At 40.8% G+C, this 19,613-nt stretch overlaps 1 protein-coding gene and 1 long non-coding RNA gene across 2 annotated transcripts; both read left to right on the top strand.

Moving 5' to 3' along the window:
* The first annotated feature begins 2,248 nt into the window (after positions 1–2,248).
* On the top strand, positions 2,249–5,430 carry ela3l (elastase 3 like). The gene is made up of 8 exons (XM_010876885.2): positions 2,249–2,312; positions 2,537–2,625; positions 2,847–2,944; positions 3,135–3,263; positions 3,538–3,674; positions 3,806–3,951; positions 4,804–4,956; positions 5,390–5,430. Exons 1-8 carry the CDS (start codon positions 2,273–2,275, stop codon positions 5,405–5,407), a joined length of 810 nt encoding a protein of 269 aa, XP_010875187.1. The 5' UTR covers positions 2,249–2,272; the 3' UTR covers positions 5,408–5,430.
* Positions 5,431–7,342: 1,912 nt separating this feature from the next.
* LOC109616520 lies at positions 7,343–11,524 on the top strand. Its single transcript, XR_002197668.3, has 2 exons — positions 7,343–7,793; positions 10,114–11,524. It is a non-coding gene; the product is annotated as an uncharacterized LOC109616520 (long non-coding RNA).
* Positions 11,525–19,613: the final 8,089 nt, after the last annotated feature.

Genomic DNA, 19,613 nt, shown 5'->3' with positions numbered 1-19,613 from the left:
GCCGACAGCATGGAATATCTGCAGCTTTTTCCTCGTGCAGGACAATGAACCTTGCTTCCTGGACAGTGTTGCAATCCAGAATGGGTTCACATTTTCATCAAACATCTCATTAATCATTTTCAAAATGTTAAATAAATGTGTGGATGACTATGGAAAGATTCCTTACTGACCTCTATATATAATAGCTTGAATGGTATAATGGTATAATATAATGCCTTAAATGGTAAATAAACTGTAAAACTGCTTGTTGATTTATTTCACAGACACAGATTCAGCCTAATATAGGATAAGAAATTAAGCTCAATGAAGTTTTCCGTTGACCTTGATTTCTGGTCCTAGACTAGGCTTAGTCTGTGTTTGCAAAACTGGCCCATAATGTTTTACTAAATCATGCTTTGTTGATGTACATAACTGCCAAAAACATGCTGTTTGAGGTCCTTGTGACTTCAGAGGTCAGCATGCGGGAGATGCATTTCCAGTTGAGTGGGTGTTCAAGTAGATATTTCAAGGCCATATGAGCAACTTGCAGAAGAAATTAGGGTCAACGCTAGAGAGGCCAAGTGAGTCATTTTAGCTCAAACTTAATTTTATATATAAATATCTCCACTTAGTCATGCTGTCCTTTATCCTTGGCTATTTCTGCATACGTCTATCTAACACACTCGTAGGTTTCCAAAACACTAACAATTGTCAAATAACTCCCAAAATGTAAGACATTTTATTTTCAAAAGTAACAATGTTTCACAGGAGCACAAAGAAACAGACAGCCTACTGAAGCATAATACATGAAAATGCTTTTTTTTTTTTTATGATTTAATTTCTTTTTTTTTTCAGCAGTTCACAAAATATTTATAAACCCAATCAAATGATTACTTTATCATTAGCCTATATGAATGGAACATATAAGACCAGCAGTTCCCAACCAGGGGTTCATGGTCTTTAAAAACAGGCTACTTCAGAAAACTGTCTGTGCACCGTCTTCGCTACATCTTTTCTTTGACCACATCTCTTTGAAATAACCAGGAGACTTTAAATCCACGTTTGACATCCAATATGGTGTCATAGTTACATTTATTACTGTTAAGGGTTCATTTTGAAAACCTCAGAAGTCTTTATTGCATCAACACTGAGACATGTGCTGGATTCCCATGGTTTCTAAAAGGGAGGAGGTTAGCCTGTGGCAATGTTCACTCCTTGTCTGAGAGCTCAACAGGACTTGACAGGTGTAAGCAACATGTTTATGCACTACTGTTGGTGGAGCTCAGTTGATAACCACTACCCAGCTGGGTAAGAATCATCCTTGCATTGCTAGTCTGCTGTCAGGGCTTGCATACATATTTTTGTTTTGACAAGAGATTTGGAAATACACATACAGTGTAGTCTGTATGTAGTTGGACAGTGACACAAGGCTTGTTGTTTCAGCCCTGTGTTCAAGCACATTGGATTTGGATAGCTTAAAATTGAGAGTATTTACAACTTTAAACTGTTAGCCATGTAGGAATTACAGTCCCTTTTTATACGTAGTCTTGATTTAGGTAAGGTGACTGACTTGGCCAGTAAGCATTCCACTTTTTTGACCCTGAAAAACTTGTTGGCTGCTCTGGCAGTATGTTTGGGGTCATTGTCTTGCTGATTTATTGTGATTCATCAGCAACATGATGACCTGCTGGAATTGCATTGACACTTCTTTGGTCCTCATCCGACACCAGCAACCGACTCCAAATACAAATGCAAAGTCTAGAATAGAGACTAGACACCCCTCTTGTGCATGCACTAATGATACAAACCCACACACCGTTCTAATAAGTGACAGCTGTGAAGCCAATTGTCTAAATACAGTTGGTTCTCTAAAATGGACAAGACATGCAGTTATTTCTAAATGGTTCCTCCAATTTGCATTGAAATGCCCTCAAATTAAAGCTGACAGTGTTTACCCCATCATCATTGTATCATTTCAAATCCAGAATTCTGGGGGACAGAGCGAACCAAAAAAAAACTACCTGTGTCAATATCTAAATACTTATGTACATTGGTGAGTGGAAAGTGAAGTTAAGGCCATGTGAATTGTTCCAGGAACAGCATCTGTCACAAAAGTCTGTCAGGAATCAGACTACAACCATCAGTTTTCTTGTTCTTCACCCACAAGCGTCATGGAGGGCCAATCAGAAAGTGTGTGTTATCAAAATGGGCGCGGCATCAATGAAGACAAAGGTTTAAATTCACATGTGACACACTGTTGCCCAGCAGACAAGCAGACAAGGTCTTAATCATCATGATCCCCATTGTTCTGGCCTCAGTGCTCATCGCCAGTGGTAAGTTTCAGCCTCGGTGTACATACATGACCAACATATACACTCCAAATGCAATTCTAGAGAGCTGAAGAATGGGTAGGACTTTACCACAGCCAAACACCGACGTGGCCGATTCAATCTGTTTAGTCCGAAACTAACGACCGTCAATCAATAACAACAGTTGAATCAGGTATGTATGTTTGTGCGTTCTGGCCCTAAACTGTCTCTCCGTTTACCCCCGCCAGTCCTCGGGTGTGGCACCCCTCCTATCGAGCCTCTGACCACCCGTGTGGTCAATGGAGTGGACGCTAAGCCCCACAGCTGGCCCTGGCAGGTACACTGACACACCTATCTTTCAATACTGGACCGTGCTTATCTTTTTCTGCATTACTTTTAGGGGCCATTTTACAACAGATTGTTCTGCACGCATTTTTATGAGGAGGTCCCTCCATTAGCCTTCAGTCTTTTCCAACAAACTCTCTGTTCATCACCAATGAATGTTTTCCCTCCATCTCCCGTCTCCCTCTCCCTGTCTTTGTGTGTCTTTCTCTTCAGATCTCGTTGCAGTATAACAGGAATGGTGAGTGGAGACACACCTGTGGAGGATCCTTGATTGCCAGCAACTGGGTCATGACCGCTGCTCATTGCATCAAGTAAGAAAGGTTAAGCAATCACACACGCACATGCGTCCCTTCTTCCCCAGCTGTCCTGACAGCATGTGAAGTAATCACGTTTGATTAAATGTTTGTTAAAGTAGACTGTTTGTGGAAAGAGAGATTGGCAAACCTTTCCACTCGTATATGTGCGCTGTGGCCACTATTCTACCTTCTCCAATCCTCCCAGCCCCAGCCTGTCCTACAGAGTGTTCATTGGAAAGCACAACCTGGTTAACACTGAGGAAGGTTCCCAGGCCATTATCCCTGAGAAGCTTATTGTCCATGAGAAGTGGAACCCCATTTTTGTGGCCCTTGGGTAAGGCTACAGTGCACACATTGACAGACTTGCACATATTCCAAATGTAATAAAATAAATGTAAATAATGAATGAGAATGATATGAGAATCTGTGCTTGTGCATTTTCTTGGCAATTTGTTTAATTTAGTCTTGACCTAATCAACACTGGATACTCTGTGCAACACGGTAGAACATTTAAAATGGACCCAATATAACGTTCCTAAGTTTCATTAGCATAATTTGTCCATCTTCTAATTTCACTTTTGCTTTCTCCCCTGTCTCTGTTTGGCCAGAAATGACATTGCCCTGATCAAACTGTCTGAGCATGTGACCCTGAGTGACCACGTGCAACTTGGTTGTATCCCGGCTGCCGGCACTGTGCTGGAAAACAATTACCCATGTTTCATCACCGGCTGGGGAAGGCTTTCCAGTAAGCCATTGTGTGTGTGTGTGTGTGTGTGTGCGCGTGCGTGCATGTGCGTGCGCGTGTGCATGTGGTGTGTTTTTGTAATATGTACTGTATAGTAACTAACTGCAGTGTGACCCCTGCTCGTGCTTAAGCTGGTGGCCCCATTGCTGACAACCTGCAGCAGGCTCTGATGCCCGTGGTGGACCATGCCACCTGCTCCAAGCCTGACTGGTGGGGTATTGCTCTCAGGAACACCATGGTGTGTGCTGGAGGAGATGGGATCGTGGCTGGCTGCAACGTGAGTTGCCCTTCACGGATTCATTCGTTCTTTTTTATGTCTTTCAATCAGGGCCTCGTTTAGACCTGGGGACACCAGGTGGGTGCAGGTCATGATGAGGTGGAACAGAACAAGAGTCTGTCGTGTGTATGTCAACTGGTTTGGGTCCGCTCCCAACTCGGTACATCCCTCGTGGGCCCGGTAGCAGAAACCCTTAAAAATACCTTTGTGACATCAGTTCTGGACTACTGTAATTGAATCCAGTTAGAGGTGGGGGGCAGCGCGCTTGATATGTTCCACTATTTCCCAGACTCTGCAGCCCGGGCCCGAATACACAGTACTGACCCCCAGACGTATTCCACGTTACCTAGAAGATCCCAGTCCTCACCTTTCTCACCCTTCCTCACCCTTCCTCATCCTTCCTCATCCTTCCTCACCCTTCCTCACCCTTCCTCATCCTTCCTCATCCTTCCTCACCCTTCCTCACCCTTCCTCACCCTTTCACGGCCATGCTACCTCATGGAGCTTCGACCTCCTCAACACACATTGACCCCCTTTGGTGGTCTCTGCTCCTCCCCGACTGGAACTCTGGAAGTTTCTCAGGCACACGGATTTGTGTATCACCCCCTATAGAAAGCCTTCCGCCTCTGCTTAGCTCACACGTTTCCCATGAGGTTAGAGCATCTCACTGGCATCCAAAAAAGTATCAATTTCAAATACCACCAAGGTAAAAGCTATGTCGAGAGTTTACCCGGATTTCTCGTTCCCTTGCCACAAGTTTTTGCTGTAACAAAATGTGTTAATTGAATAATGTTAAAATAAATAGAAATCTGTATTCAATTATCAATGCCTTTGTCTACTCACATCTTATAGGGTGACTCTGGTGGCCCCTTGAACTGCAAGAACCAAGAGGGAATCTGGGAGGTCCATGGAATTGCCAGCTTTGTGTCTGGTCTGGGCTGTAACTATGTGAAAAAGCCTACAGTCTTCACCCGGGTGTCCAACTTCAACGACTGGATCGACCAGGTAAAAGAACGTATTCATGAATCACAGAGATTTTTTTCCACGCCTTCTAATTATCTTATTGAGCATGACATCAGTGTTTTATCCAAACATTTCAATTAATCACATTTTAGACAGTACCATTCTGACATTTTTCACCATTAATTGGATTTTTCACTTCAAATCTTTTTTCAGTTGTGCCGTTAAAGATACGAGTTGAGCTGTCGTTCCAAATGTAGCTTTAAATGCCACAAGCTGCGCATTTCTTAATCAACTATTGAGAAAAGAGCTCATCTGATTGGAAAAAATCAGTCAATCTTCCCAGAATGTGTAGGGGAATAAGCACTTTTAATTTAAATATAAAAAATATTTCAAAAAGTGGGATACAAGGTTTTTCTTGATGATAGAAATTATTTGCAGGAAATGTCAGTAATGACCTGTCTGTCTATTTTCTCAGGCGATGATGAACAACTAAAGAAATACAAAACATGAATTTCAACAATAAAATGTCTGTGCAGAAGTACTTTATGATGTCTTTGTGTTCATTTTGTAATTTCAGAAATCTTTCAATCTACTGCAGTTCACAAAACATTTTATAATAGTTACCACAAGATGTCCTCGGTCACTTGATGAAAAACAGGACTTCCTAGATGTTTTCTGTGTGAGAGATGTTTAAATAATAACGGATAAGAGGGCGTGGTGTATGGCCAGTATACAGTATGTAGCTTAGAGCTGTTCCTAAAGAGCTGTTCCTAAATGTAACGCGGAGTACCTGTGGTATGTTGACCATATGCCACAAACTCCAGAGGTGCCTAATTGTTGGTAGAAACTGGTTACTGATGTAATTAGGACAGTGTAAAGGAATAAAATGTCAAACCCATGATGTGCAATCACACATGCCTCGGATTCAATTCATCGGCAAGTGAGACATCTGGTTTAGAATACCTTATTTATCTTCATAAACAACAGTTTAAATAACATATTTATATTCATTCGGTATTTAATAAGTATTTGAAGAAAGACAGATGTCTCATTCTCCATTATTATGTCATGCATATATTGGAAAAGAATGAGTTTCATTAAAACCCTAATATGATCCCAGTCTGAGCTCCGGAAGCTTTTCTTTCATCTCCTTTTGATTTTATTACACTACATAGACCAGGCTTAAGATGAGAATGCCACAGAATGATGGCTAGGGGAAATCACGTTTGGATTTCAATTTAGACTCACTCTTTTGCTATCTCTCTCTAACAAACACAAACTAACTTGTGCTTCCACAGATCCACAGACACAAATACCCAGACACTTGCTGCATTTTGACAGGAAAATTCTTGTGTGAGGGAACATTTATTGACAGGCAGACAAGAAACATGTCATGTCAGATAAGAGTAGGTCACTGTCTGTGTGTGTGTGTGTGTGTGTGTCGACAGACACATACAAACATCGCATTTCTCACTGTCAAAGTGTTTGCCAAGCCAGCCCAATTCTGAAATATGTTTTAACTAAATAGATCTTCTGACCTATCAAATCAGATTTTTTTCACATCAGATATTTTTCAAAGCATTTGTAATCCTCTCACTGTTTGAGCTACAAATAGATAATGTTATATACTCTAAATTTAAACACACTGGAGTAAGATATACATTTGTTAAGAGTCATTGGCAGCTGTTTTCTAAAAATGGTCTTGTCACAAAAATCTCAAAAAATCTCTGGAACATATTGGTATTGTTGTATGATGCCCACAGGATTTTCCACTGACCTAAAGATGAGTTATCATTGCTCCAAAAATAGCTGATGATTGACATATTACAACCAAGAACATTTTAAATGATTGACATAAGGTACTCACTCAAAATAAACTTCCCCAAAATATTTTTTATGACTAGCTGTTAGTTAAGTTACATTGTGATTTACAGTAGTTGTATTCATGTAAAGGGATAATTTCACTGGAATTTCAAAATTCTGTTGCATTGTCTATGTTTATCATATCTTAAAACGTATGTAAGTACAAACTGCAGAATACTTTTAAGTTTGTCAATTCAACAAGCGAACTTAAGGGACAACATCCATCCCAAACCCCCTCCCTTTGCATCGTCCTCTATGCAGCTTTTGTCTGACGTGGGTCTGGCATCTGGTCTGAAAAAGGCTTTGTCTTTGTACTCCCACACTCTGAAAGGAGCACAAGGGGACAGCTTGCTGCCTCACATACTAATGTGCAGAGTACATCGTCCCCATTCGCGCAACTGTGAGTGTTCATTCATGCCAAATGGTGATGCATAAAATAAGTTGGCCAAGTTTGCTTATTTCATTTCATGTGGCAGCAGTTTCATTATAACGACTTGATCGGACATTAATGGGTCGGTGCAATGTGACGGTATTCCATGATCAATGCGTGAGATAGAAAGCCTTTGATAGGATGTTCTTGGAGTTAAGTTACTTAAAATAGCTCAGTTTAACTGAACAGAATGAGAGGAATGGGAGTAGGGGGAGTGTGCGACATCACAGTGATCCACATTGACAGTTACGTCACTACTCTGTCGCCTTGCTCAAATCTCATTCCCTCCCATAGCCTGAACTTTGGTCAGACCTCGCAGGAGCTCTCATTCCAGCAGTGCACCCTGGACACTGAACCACCTCTGAACTGTGGGGAAGATTTGCCCGGCGGTTGGCAACACATGCGTTGTGCAAACAATAATATTGTGTTGTTGGGGTTTAACTTTAGTCCTGCTTCTCTGTGGATGCCACTAAATCCGTTGTAGAGGACAATTCTGATGGACTGGCGGAGATGTCTGGGGAGGATCTGTGCTCATGGTGATTCCAGAAGGAACATTCTGCTGAGTGAAGCGGGGAGTGAGTTGCATGTGAGTTTGTGAGGGTATTGTTTTGGTGTCATGCTGAGTTAGTTATAATGACCAGGATAGCTTTCATGATGACAGGGCTATAGAACGACTGTAGAACAATTTGATTTTCCCATGCGGAAAACTTTTCTAGTCTATTGTTTGCAGTACATGAATGTTGTGTGTTTGTATGTTTTTTTGGGGGGGGGTATCACAGGATAGTCTGAGCATGCATTGTGTATCAGAGACACACACACACACAGACAGTTATTGTCTAGTTGATTACAAAGAACGCATTCTAAGTCCTAAATCCATACACACACACACACACACACACACACTCTGTTATAACAAGCTCTGGTCAACAAAGCCATTGCATAACAGTCAGAAGTTGGTTTATCTATATATTGACCATGTCTTAGGGGACCAGCCTCATGAATGTTACACTCTATCACTGAAATCCAATTGACATTACCTCAGTCAGTCAGTCAGCCAGTCTCTCCTTAGGCTTGTTGGGGAGGGTAGAAGACAGAAAAGCTTTATGTAGAACAGACTTATTTCAATGTCATGCAGTAAGCCCAAAAGCCCTGGTCATGTCCTCTTTAGAACCATGAGGTTTGAACTGTGGCATGTGCACTAGGATTCATCTAATAATTCATTACTGGTGCAACATGATGTGAGAAGGTCGTTAGTGCACAACTGGGGCTGCTGCTTTGTATTCCCCCAACACAATATCAGATCTGAATTCAGCACACTCAAAAATCTAAAAAGGTAACGTTTTCTATGAAGACCATGTACATCATTTATAATACCGTGCTGTAAACAGGGTGGTTTGAATCTGGAACCCTGATTCGCTGAAAGCCATGTATTTGTATGTCATAAAAGATACTTCTTACTGCTCCGATTGTTTTGGAAACAGGTTTGTAGCATGAATTATGCATGACGTATTTTCAATGTTTTCAGTGTATCGTTTGGATGATAACACAAAGTAATAGTAATTTAATGAATGGTGAAATATATTTTCAACACAGAACTTCTGTTCACTGATAAACAACTGTAGTTTTAATAAAAATTGAAGGAGTTAGTTCGCTAAGACAAAAAACAACAGAAAGGACGTTGCAGTAATAATGATGTGCTGCTCAATGACAACAATGAAATCTTGAAAGTATCACAATGATTGTCATTATACTGCTGTATGATGCTTAGGGGAAAACTGTCATAATGCATTATTCATATGAGCTTCATAGAAAGTATCTCCTTTATGGGGTCTTCAGGCTGAACGTTTTGCTTTGCATGAGTCACACAAAATCATGAAAAATTGGTCTGTAAAATGAAGATCATCCCTCTCAATGTAAATAGTCGTTTTAACTTGGTGCTCTCCACTTTTCTCTCTGTCTCCACTCAGATGTGTAGGTTATCCTCCTCCTCCTAGCCTGAGGTCTCATTTCCCCTCTCATTGTTAATAGAGTTCTACGTAACATTCCAGAGCTGGTAGTGTGCTGACAGGGGAATTACCCAAAAATGTACTTAGCACTGTGGTTTGGTTCTCACATGGCTTGATGCCTCGGCATCCTCGTTCATTCCCATTGGTGTGAAATCAGGTTCAACTCTATTATTTAAAGTCCATCAGGTGCACAGCTGCCACAACACTTATTAAAACTGTAGCGTCTTGATTGGGTTTGTCTAGAAGAGGCAGGGAGAGTAGAGGGAGGTTGGAAAGGGAGTTTTCAACAGCAGCATCTCTCCGCTTGCCTCACTCAGTCATTGCATGGTAAAACGCATGGCCTTATTGGAAGGCAGTTGAGATGAAGGCTTGGATGAGAAAACAGGGAGAGAGTTCTTTATATTGAAGTGTGATTGAAATGATATCCACTCACATGGACGCCATCACAGTCAGATCACCTAGGTCTAAAACCATACGGTAAATATACTCTACACTACGGTAACTAAATAAACACTTTAAAAAATGTTCAATATTGCGCACTCCTAAAAAGAGTGCTTTGAATGTGGGAAGTCATTTTAATGAGTTCTAATGCGCCTAATCACCTGTTAGTGTTATGTTGCATTGTTCCCATCACCCCCTCCAGTGTGTTGTTTTGGCCTAGAGAGCAGGATCCCTAAGGAGAGGACATGATCACCTAGGATACATTGTCCCAGTACAGGGAGGACCTGAATTCGGAGAAACACTGCCCGTTTTCTCTTGTGTGTGTGTGTGTGTGTGTGTGTGTGTGTGTGTGTGAGAGTGAATATCTGTAAAGAGCATGTGCTCCCATGGGTTCATGTATGTTTAAAATGTGCGTGTACACAGTCATGTATTAAATCTTAATATTTCTTTTCTCTGGAGGTGCTTGTTCTGGCTCCATAAGGGACATCACAGCACCAGACAACCAAAAGCCACGAAAGCCCACAGCAGAACATGGACTTGGATACGCCAGTAAGCTACTGACACTGGATTGAGTGTAACTTCAAATTTTTGTATCCAGGGAACTTTTAGTGTGAACAGGAAGTTGACCGATGGAGACTGGTCTGTCTTCATGGGCCATCGTGGCCATAGTGTGTAACTCTGTAGTGGGCTTCCTCACCCTCATCCTCTTTGTGATCCTCTACAAGGCCTGCAAGGTGCCCTCCTGCCAAGAGAGGGCGCCAGTACTGATACCAGCCCAGGAGCAGCAGGGTGTGGAGCAGAAATACTTACTGACTGCCGCCTAGTCATGGAGGTTGTTAATGGTGGTGCGGGGCATTACTTTTTAAATACTAATTTGCCAAACAGACTACCACTGACTGTTTACCGACATTGTGTGAAGGAGCCTGAAGAAAAATAACACGACAAACATTACACATTACACAAAAACAAAATACACCCATATAAATCCTCTTAGCTCCTTGGCTCAGCTTTGGGACTATCCATCTGTCAATCTGTTTACACTCAGCAGACTGGCTTCCCTCTGCTCAACTGCAACGAGCCACAGTCTGGGGAACAAGGAAAAGATAAAATGAGGAAGTGAATGACAAGAGAGAGAGAGAGAACGGGAGGGAGAGGGGGAACGAGAACAGCTCTCATCTCATCAGTTTGATGTTTACTACCTAACTGTAGAAATAATGATCCTAAAGATAGTGGAACAAGCTACGAGAGAGATGGAGTAGGGAGAGATAGAGAGATGGATGCAGAACAAAGGAAGGATGTGAAGGAGGAAGACAGAAAGATATGTTTTGATGAGATGTTGTTTACGGAAAGTAAGCATGGCCCTTTGTGTCTCCAGCTCCCACAGATCATCTCTCAAGGATTATGAAAACGAACAACCACTGAGAGAAACAAAAGTGACACTTCAACTAAAAGTTATGCTAAAACATTTAGCCTTTGTCTATCTGCCACTTACTGGAATGGTATGAAGCATTACATCGACACAGACAACCTTCAAAGTGACACCCAAAGAGATAGGCGTTCGTTGTGTCTGTTTAAGGACTGTTTTCATCGCTAATAATGGTGTGACAGCAAGAATCTAAATCACTGCCAGGTGCTGCCCTCAACGTTACCATATGTGAATGTGTAAGAATGATGGTGTGACGTTGTTCTACAAACTATGGACATAACACCGGGTTTGTTGTTTTTAGTAACTAAATAAAATGTTTTACATTTGTGTGCCTTTTACCACATCGATAATGTCCTCATAACCAGCACAAAATAACAACCACATCCACAAGTGCACAGTGAAGCAGTTACTACAATAAAGGCAAGGGGTTTTGCAGGTCTTGAATTATGTTAACTTTTCATTATTGTGCGCCACTTCAGCGGATGTGTTTATATAGGTTAGGTCATTGATGATTCGGTCTTTCAGTAAATATCTGTAAGCCTGTGACAGAAACGATTGAATGAAATGTTCCCAACATCCATGCATGTCAGGATGTCTGAGCTCAGCACACTGTTAACCCATGGTCAGATGAGGGCGATTTGGTGATGCACATTGTACAAACACATACTGTTAGAAAAACTGAAAAACCGTAAAACAGATCCAAACACATTTCATATAGTAGATACTTCTAAGAAGACCTTAGCCTTGATGCAACCAGTTTCATGAGAAACAAATGCATTTTAGATAGTATTCAATTAATGATTATTACATTTGAAATAGTATTCAATTAATGATTAATACATTTTAAATAGTATTCAATTAATGATTCATACACAAAAAGATGCTTTATAAATACAGCACTCTATACCAATGACTGGGTGTTTTAATACAGGGAACAAAAAGATTCTTTATAAATACAGCACTGTATACCAATGACTGGTTGTTTTAATACAGGGAACAAAAAGATGCTTTATAAATACAGCACTCTAAACCAATGACGGGGTGTTCTAACATTACTAGCTCACATAATGTCAGTCACTCTGGATAACATATTTTAAAGCCCATTTTCAGCCCCATCATATTGTACAAATTGCGTGAGCAGCACGTTTGTATGTGTGGGAGGCAGGAGGAAACAAGGCCTGCTCGGTTTGGTCTATTTTGATCGTTTGTTGCTTGACCAAAAAGTTTGATTAACGGGATGAGAAAACACTTGGCAATGGATCTGAGACCACGCATACATGCAGAATCTCTCCAGATCCTTCAGAGTCCTGGGTCCTTGTTTATGAACTCTCCTGTTCAGTTCATCCCACATGTTTTGAATAGCGACTAGGTCTGGTACACTGAGATGGTCATTGCTCAAGCTTGGATCATTGGGTTCTTAGCAGACAAACAACAAACACATTTTGCTCTACAATCTCTTGATACTTCACAGAGTCTATGATGCCTTGTTTCATAACTAGTTTCCTGGGTCCTTTGGATGTAAAATATCCCCACAACATCATATATCCACACCATACTTTATTGTGGGGATCAGGGCTTTTTCTGCATGATCATCCCTGGTTTACACTGCAAAACACTGTCTTGAGTCGCAAGTTCTATTGTGTTTTTTTTTTTTTACATGCATTGAATTGTCTTCAAAATACAACCATATACACGTGGTAACATTAAACCAATTACACGTGGAAATCGAGAAAAAACCTGTTTACAGTAAAATAATGAATATGGTAAAATAATGTAAAACAAGTTACAGTATAATAATGAATATGGGCTTACAGTGCAATCTCTCAGGTTTTATTTGAGTTGGAGAAAAGGGTTCAGGAATTACAGCACTTTAATATGTAGACTGTCTCTTTCAAGGGACCAAAGGAAATTGGACAATTGACTCAAAAGTTGTTTCATGAACAAGTGTGGACTATTCCTTAATTATTTCTTTATCAATTAAGCAGGTGAAAGGTCTGGAGTTGATTCCAGGTGTGGCATTTGCATTTGGAAGCCTTTGCTGTGAACCCACAACATGAGGACAAAGGAGCTCTCAATTCAAGTGAAACAGGCCATCCTTAGGCTGCAACAGAAAACAGAAAGGCCAGATTAGACTTTTGCAAAAAACATCTAAAAAAGCCAGCCCGTTTCTAGAACAGCATTCTTTGGACAAATGAAACACACCACATCATCTGTAAAACAGGGTGGAGGCAGTGTGATGACATGGCATGCAAGACTTCCAATGACACTGGTTCACTACTGTTTATTGATGATGTGACAGAAAATAGAAGCAGCCGGATGAATTCTGAAGGGTACAGGGATATATCGTCTGCTCAGATTCAGTCAAATTCAGTGAAGTTGATTGGACGGCACATCACTTTACTGATGGTCAATTACCCAAAACATACTGCGAACCCAACCCAGGAGTTTTTTTAAGGCAAAGAAGTCTAATATTCGGCTTGGCCAAGTCAATCACCTCAACCCAATCGAGCATGCATTTCACTCACTAAAGACAAAACGTAAGGCAGAAAGACCCACGAACAAACAATTGAAGACAGCTGCGGTAAGGGCCTGGCAAAGCATCACAAACGAGGAAACCCAACGTTTGGTGATGTCCATGCCTTCCAGACTTCAAGCAGTCATTGACTGCAAAGGATTTTCGACAAAGTATTAAAAAATACATTTTATTCATGATTGTGTTAATTTGTCTAATTACATTTGAGCCCCTAAAATAAGGGGACTGTGCATGAAAATGGTTGTAATTCCTAAACGTTTCATGTGATATTTTTGTTCCACCCCTTGAATTACTTCTGAAAGTCTGCACTTAAATTGCATCTCGGTTGTTTCATTTCAAATCCATTATGGAGGTGTACAGAGCCAAAATAAGGAAAATTGTGTCAGTGTCCAAATTATTTGGACCTAACTAGCTTGTCTAATTGTTGCCAACTTCTGCAATTCTCCAATTTTAATCCATGGATATTGTTTTTGCACAAACCGTTCACCTCATTATATTGGGAAAAATACACCTGTGTCCCCACAAGTTCATAACAGCTGCAGTTGTATTACATTTCTTAATTACTGCGAAGATGGGTATTTTCAGATATTTAGTTCATTTTTTTTCTAGTACTTTATGAAGCTCAACAGTCATTTAATTTGTGCGTTCTCAGACCATCCCCATGTTCACTGATAAAAAAGGGTTCAGCTCATATTTTAACAATGGTGACACAAAATAATGAATTTTTTTATCAGCAATAATTTGTAAACAATTTTAACTCAACTGTACCTTTCATTTATTTTATATTTTAAGAACAATCTGATAAACAAAAATTAAATGTTCCCAAAGCCTTCTGCTGGTTTTGACCTTGAGTGCCAGTAATTCTAGAGGGCACTGTACACCATTACCAGACCAAATACTTCTGATTTGATCACTGATTTGCATTTTGGCTCGATGGACCTGTTTCTGGAATGTTTACCCATCTCTAACTATGCAGATGGGATGGGATTAAAACCTGAGTAGTGAGCCTTATGCCCCATTATCTTTCAATCACACACTCAGTCCCTCTCTGTCACACACACACACTCATCATATCCTCGATGACTTCATCCGAGCCTCTTTCCCTGGATGTAGGTTATTTATACCTTCCAGTGGTGCAGATGGACAGGCAGATTATTGCCCAGCCCCCAGTTTATTAGTAATCTGTCTTTACAATTTTTTGCTTATTGTGTTATGTAATGCCATGCAGAGTCTATTTCTTAAAGGAGAAGTTCACCCTTTAATAACACAATGTTAGATGGTTTCTCATTCTGAAAGTCCATGGGCTAGGAGAAACTGGAGCCATCGCAAACTTCAGTTAACTAAAGCCACATCTAGCTATAAATTAATACAAGTGAACGGTCCATGTGATCCTGCTTTATTTTGAAATTGTCAATCAAGCAAATGTATATTATAAAGCCCTTTTCACAAGCCCTTTTTTAGCAGTTGTCGCAATGTGCTTTTACAAAACACCCAGCCTGAAACCCCAAGGAGAAAGCAACAACAGTGTTGATGTGCAGTGGCTAGGAGAAACTCCCTAAAAAGGGCTGAAACCTAAACCTAGAGAGGAACCAGGCTTTGAGGGGGGGCCAGTCCTCTCCTGGCAGTGCCAGATCAACATTTTAAGAGTACAAATTGTAGTAATTAATAAATGTATGCGGGTTGTGTCCAGAGTCTGTAAAATATAATCCAGGTCAGAAGCATGGGTAACCCCAGACAGGGCCCAACAAGCAGGAAGGCAACTACCCTGAAAGAGGGCCGAGTAATCACCCACAGAATTCACTCGGATGGCACAAGGGCCGCAACGGAGAAACAATAGCAAGCCAGTGAACTCTAACATTAAACCAATTACAGAGTTGATTTCAGATCATTTCAACATACAGGTGCTGGTCATAAAATCTAATTTGAATATCATCAAAAAGTGGATTTATTTCAGTAATTCCATTCAAAAGGTGAAACTTGTATAATGTATACATTCATTCCACACAAACTGATATATTTCAAGTGTTTATTTTTATTGTGATGATTATAACTGACAACTAATGAAAACCCCAAATTCAGTATCTCAGAATTTGAATATTGTGAAAAGGTTCAATATTGAAGACACCTGGTGCCACCCTCTAATCAGCTAATTAACCCAAAACACCTGCAAATGCCTTTAAATGGTCTCTCAGTCTAGTTCTGTAGGCAACACAATCATGGGGAAGACTGCTGACTTGACAGCTGTCCAAAAGACGACCACTGACACCTTGGACAAGGAGGGCAAGACACAAAAGGTCATAGCTAAAGAGGCTGGCTGTTCACAGAGCTCTGTGTCCAAGCACATTAATAGAGAGGCCAAGGGAAGGAAAAAATGTGGTAGAAAAAAGCGGATAAGCAATAGGGATAACCGCACCCTGGAGAGGATTGTGTAACAAAACCCATTCAAAAATGTAGGGTCCCAGAGTCTGGAGTAAGAGAGGAGAGGCACAGAATCCACGTTGCTTGAAGTCCAGTGTAAAGTTTCCACAGTCAGTGATGGTTTGGGGTGCCATGTCATCGGCTGGTGTTGGTCCACTGTGTTTTCTGAGGTCCAAGGTCAACGCAGCCGTCTACCAGGAAGTTTTAAACTTTATGGAGATGCAGATTTCATTTTCCAACAGGACTTGGCACCTGCACACAGTGCCAAATCTACCAGTACCTGGTTTAAGGAACTTGGTATCCCTGTTCTTAATTGGCCAGCAAACTCGCCTGACCTTAACCCTATAGAAAATCTATGGAGTATTGTGAAGATGAAGATGCGATACATCAGACCCAACAATGCAGAAGAGCTGACGGCCACTATCAGAGCAACCTGGGCTCTCATAACAGCTGAGCAGTGCCACAGACTGATCGACTATATGCCACGCCGCATTGCTGCAGTAATTCAGGCAAAAGGAGCCCCAACTAAGTATTGAGTGCTGTACATGCTCATACTTTTCATGTTCATACTTTTCAGTTGGCCAACATTTCAAAAAATATTTTTTTTGTATTGGTCTTAAGTAATATTCAAATTTTCAGAGATACTGAATTTGGGATTTTCATTAGTTGTCAGTTATAATCATCACAATTAAAATAAATAAACATTTAAAATATATCAGTCTGTGTTTCACTTTTTGAATGGAATTACTGAAATGAATAAACTTTTTGATGATTTTATGACCAGCACCTGTAAATTTTATGACCAGCACCTGTACATAAAACTAACTCCTAGGCACCAATCATATGTATTGATTTCAGGCTAGGTGGCAAAAGTAAGTTGATCTTAGTAATGACAATTCTCCATGGATTTTGGTATGTTCTTCAGGTGAGATTGTAGGACACAGGCACAGAGGTCTCCAAACAAAGGACTTTTATGAAAAAACTTGACAATCCAAAACACAGAAAAGAACATTCAATTTGAACACTGGCCGACAACAAACATTAGGGCAAGAGGATCTTAAACAGTAACTTAAAAAGGGGTTAACGAGACACAGGGGAAACCAATTCCAATGATGACACTAAACTGAACATATTTACAGGAAGACCAGAACAGAGCTACATAGAACATAGAAAAGTACCAACCAACATGGCACATGCCGGGACCAGCCATTACGGAATAAAAGTTGCTCCTGGCCTATAGACTTCTTTTAGGTTGAAGAACAATTTAACATCATCGAACAAAATGGGGATCCTTTAACTCTCCACCAGGATGAATCTAAGACTAAACACCACAAATGTTACAAGCCAATTCACTAAATAAGGATGCTGTTGATCATCTTAAGTAATGAAACATTTTAAATGGCTTGGAATTCCCAGATCTTCAGGGAACAATTTGTGATCCATTTTGACGGTAGAAGCTCAATCAACCACTGGATATACACACTCACCTAAAAGATTATTAGGAACACCTGTTCAATTTCTCATTAATGCAATTATCTAATCAACCAATCACATGGCAGTTGCTTCAATGCATTTAGGGGTGTGGTCCTGGTCAAGACAATCTCCTGAACTCCAAACTGAATGTCAGAATGGGAAAGAAAGGTGATTTAAGCAATTTTGAGCATGGCATGGTTGTTGGTGCCAGATGGGCCGGTCTGAATATTTCACAATCTGCTCAGTTACTGGGATTTTCACACACAACCATTTCTTGGGTTTACAAAGAATGGTGTGAAAAGGGAAAAACATCCAGTATGCAGCAGTCCTGTGGGTGAAAAATGCCTTGTTGATGCTAGAGGTCAGAGGAGAACGGGCCGACTGATTCAAGCTGATAGAAGAGCAACTTTGACTGAAATAACCACTCGTTACAACCGAGGTATGCAGCAAAGCATTTGTGAAGCCACAACACGCACAACCTTGAGGCGGATGGGCTACAACAGCATAAGACCCCACCGGGTACCAATCATCTCCACTACAAATAGGAAAAAGAGGCTACAATTTGCACAAGCTCACCAAAATAGGACAGTTGAAGACTGGAAGAATGTTGCCTGGTCTGATGAGTCTCGATTTCTGTTGAGACATTCAGATGGTAGAGTCAGAATTTGGCATAAACAGAATGAGAACATGGATCCATCATGCCTTGTTACCACTGTGCAGGCTGGTGGTGGTGGTGTAATGGTGTGGGGGATGTTTTCTTGGCACACTTTAGGCCCCTTTGTGCCAATTGGGCATCATTTAAATGCCACGGCCTACCTGAGCATTGTTTCTAACCATGTCCATCCCTTTATGACGACCATGTACCCATCCTCTGATGGCTACTTCCAGCAGGATAATGCACCATGTCACAAAGCTTGAATCATTTCAAATTGTTTTCTTGAACATGACAATGAGTTCACAGTGCTGAAATGGCCCCCACAGTCACCAAATCTCAACCCAATAGAGCATCTTTGGGATGTGGTGGAACAGGAGCTTCGTGCCCTGGATGTGTATCCCACAAATCTCCATCAACTGCAAGATGCTATCCTATCAATATGGGTCAACATTTCTAAAGAATGCTTTCAGGACCTTGTTGAATCAATGCCACATTGTTGAATTAAGGCAGTTCTGAAGGCGAAAGGGGGTCAAACACAGTATTAGTATGGTGTTCCTAATAATCCTTTAGGTGAGTGTATTTTGGTCTTAGTCTAAACTTCAAATGCAGTATTTCCGAACAAGAGAGAGCCAGGCAGACAGGCAGCTAAAGAGCAGGTTGCAAATGAGCTGATGGAGGGGGCAGTCATAGACCTCTCTCTGAGGAACATATCTTTCTAGTAAAACATTGCCAGAGAGAAGAAGAACAAGCCAGCAAAGGCCTCCGCCATCTGTCTGAGGTAGTCATGGTGTTCTCTTCACACAGAGAAGTAACGGCTCTGGGCTACAGAATTAGAGGCACTAATGGCCTCATGTGGAATTTGTCGGGAAAGTGAAAGAACAGGTTGGAGTCAAACAGAAGACTGTCTAAAGATAGAGTACAATGATGGATCTAAACTGGCTGAGTAGGTCGTTTTTCTGTTACATTTCTTATCTCAAAACATTTTCAATTCAGTGTTAAGACATTACTCGTTGCTTAAGTAATGATAAATACACATTGTTTTTCATGCATTTTAGGTGATTTCACAAGTGTAAAATGTTCATATAAAATTACCGGAATCTAAATACACATGCAACGGATGTAAAACCTGTCCGGGGTGATGTGTTATAAAGGGCCCAATGGTGTTTCTGATTCACTTATTTTTTAAGTTTGCTAGCTCAGTTCTGGCTATGTGTGTGCAACATTAAAAGGCTCATTTGAACGTTCAACACTGCATAACACTGAATTAAAGTACCAACACACATATTACCACCTATTCCAAACCAGTTCTTTCATGAATCATCAACTTGAATAAAAATGAAATTAGCTAGCTATCATTAGAAAAACTTACCTAGCTTGTTGCCCACTTTTAAAAAACTGCCACTGCCATGGGAGCTATCCAGAGCTTGGTAATGCCAACTCTTGCTGTGGTAAAA

This window comes from Esox lucius, chromosome 13, assembly GCF_011004845.1.
Source record: "Esox lucius isolate fEsoLuc1 chromosome 13, fEsoLuc1.pri, whole genome shotgun sequence".
Lineage (NCBI taxonomy): Eukaryota > Metazoa > Chordata > Actinopteri > Esociformes > Esocidae > Esox > Esox lucius.
This window is presented reverse-complemented; position numbering and strand designations above follow the sequence as displayed.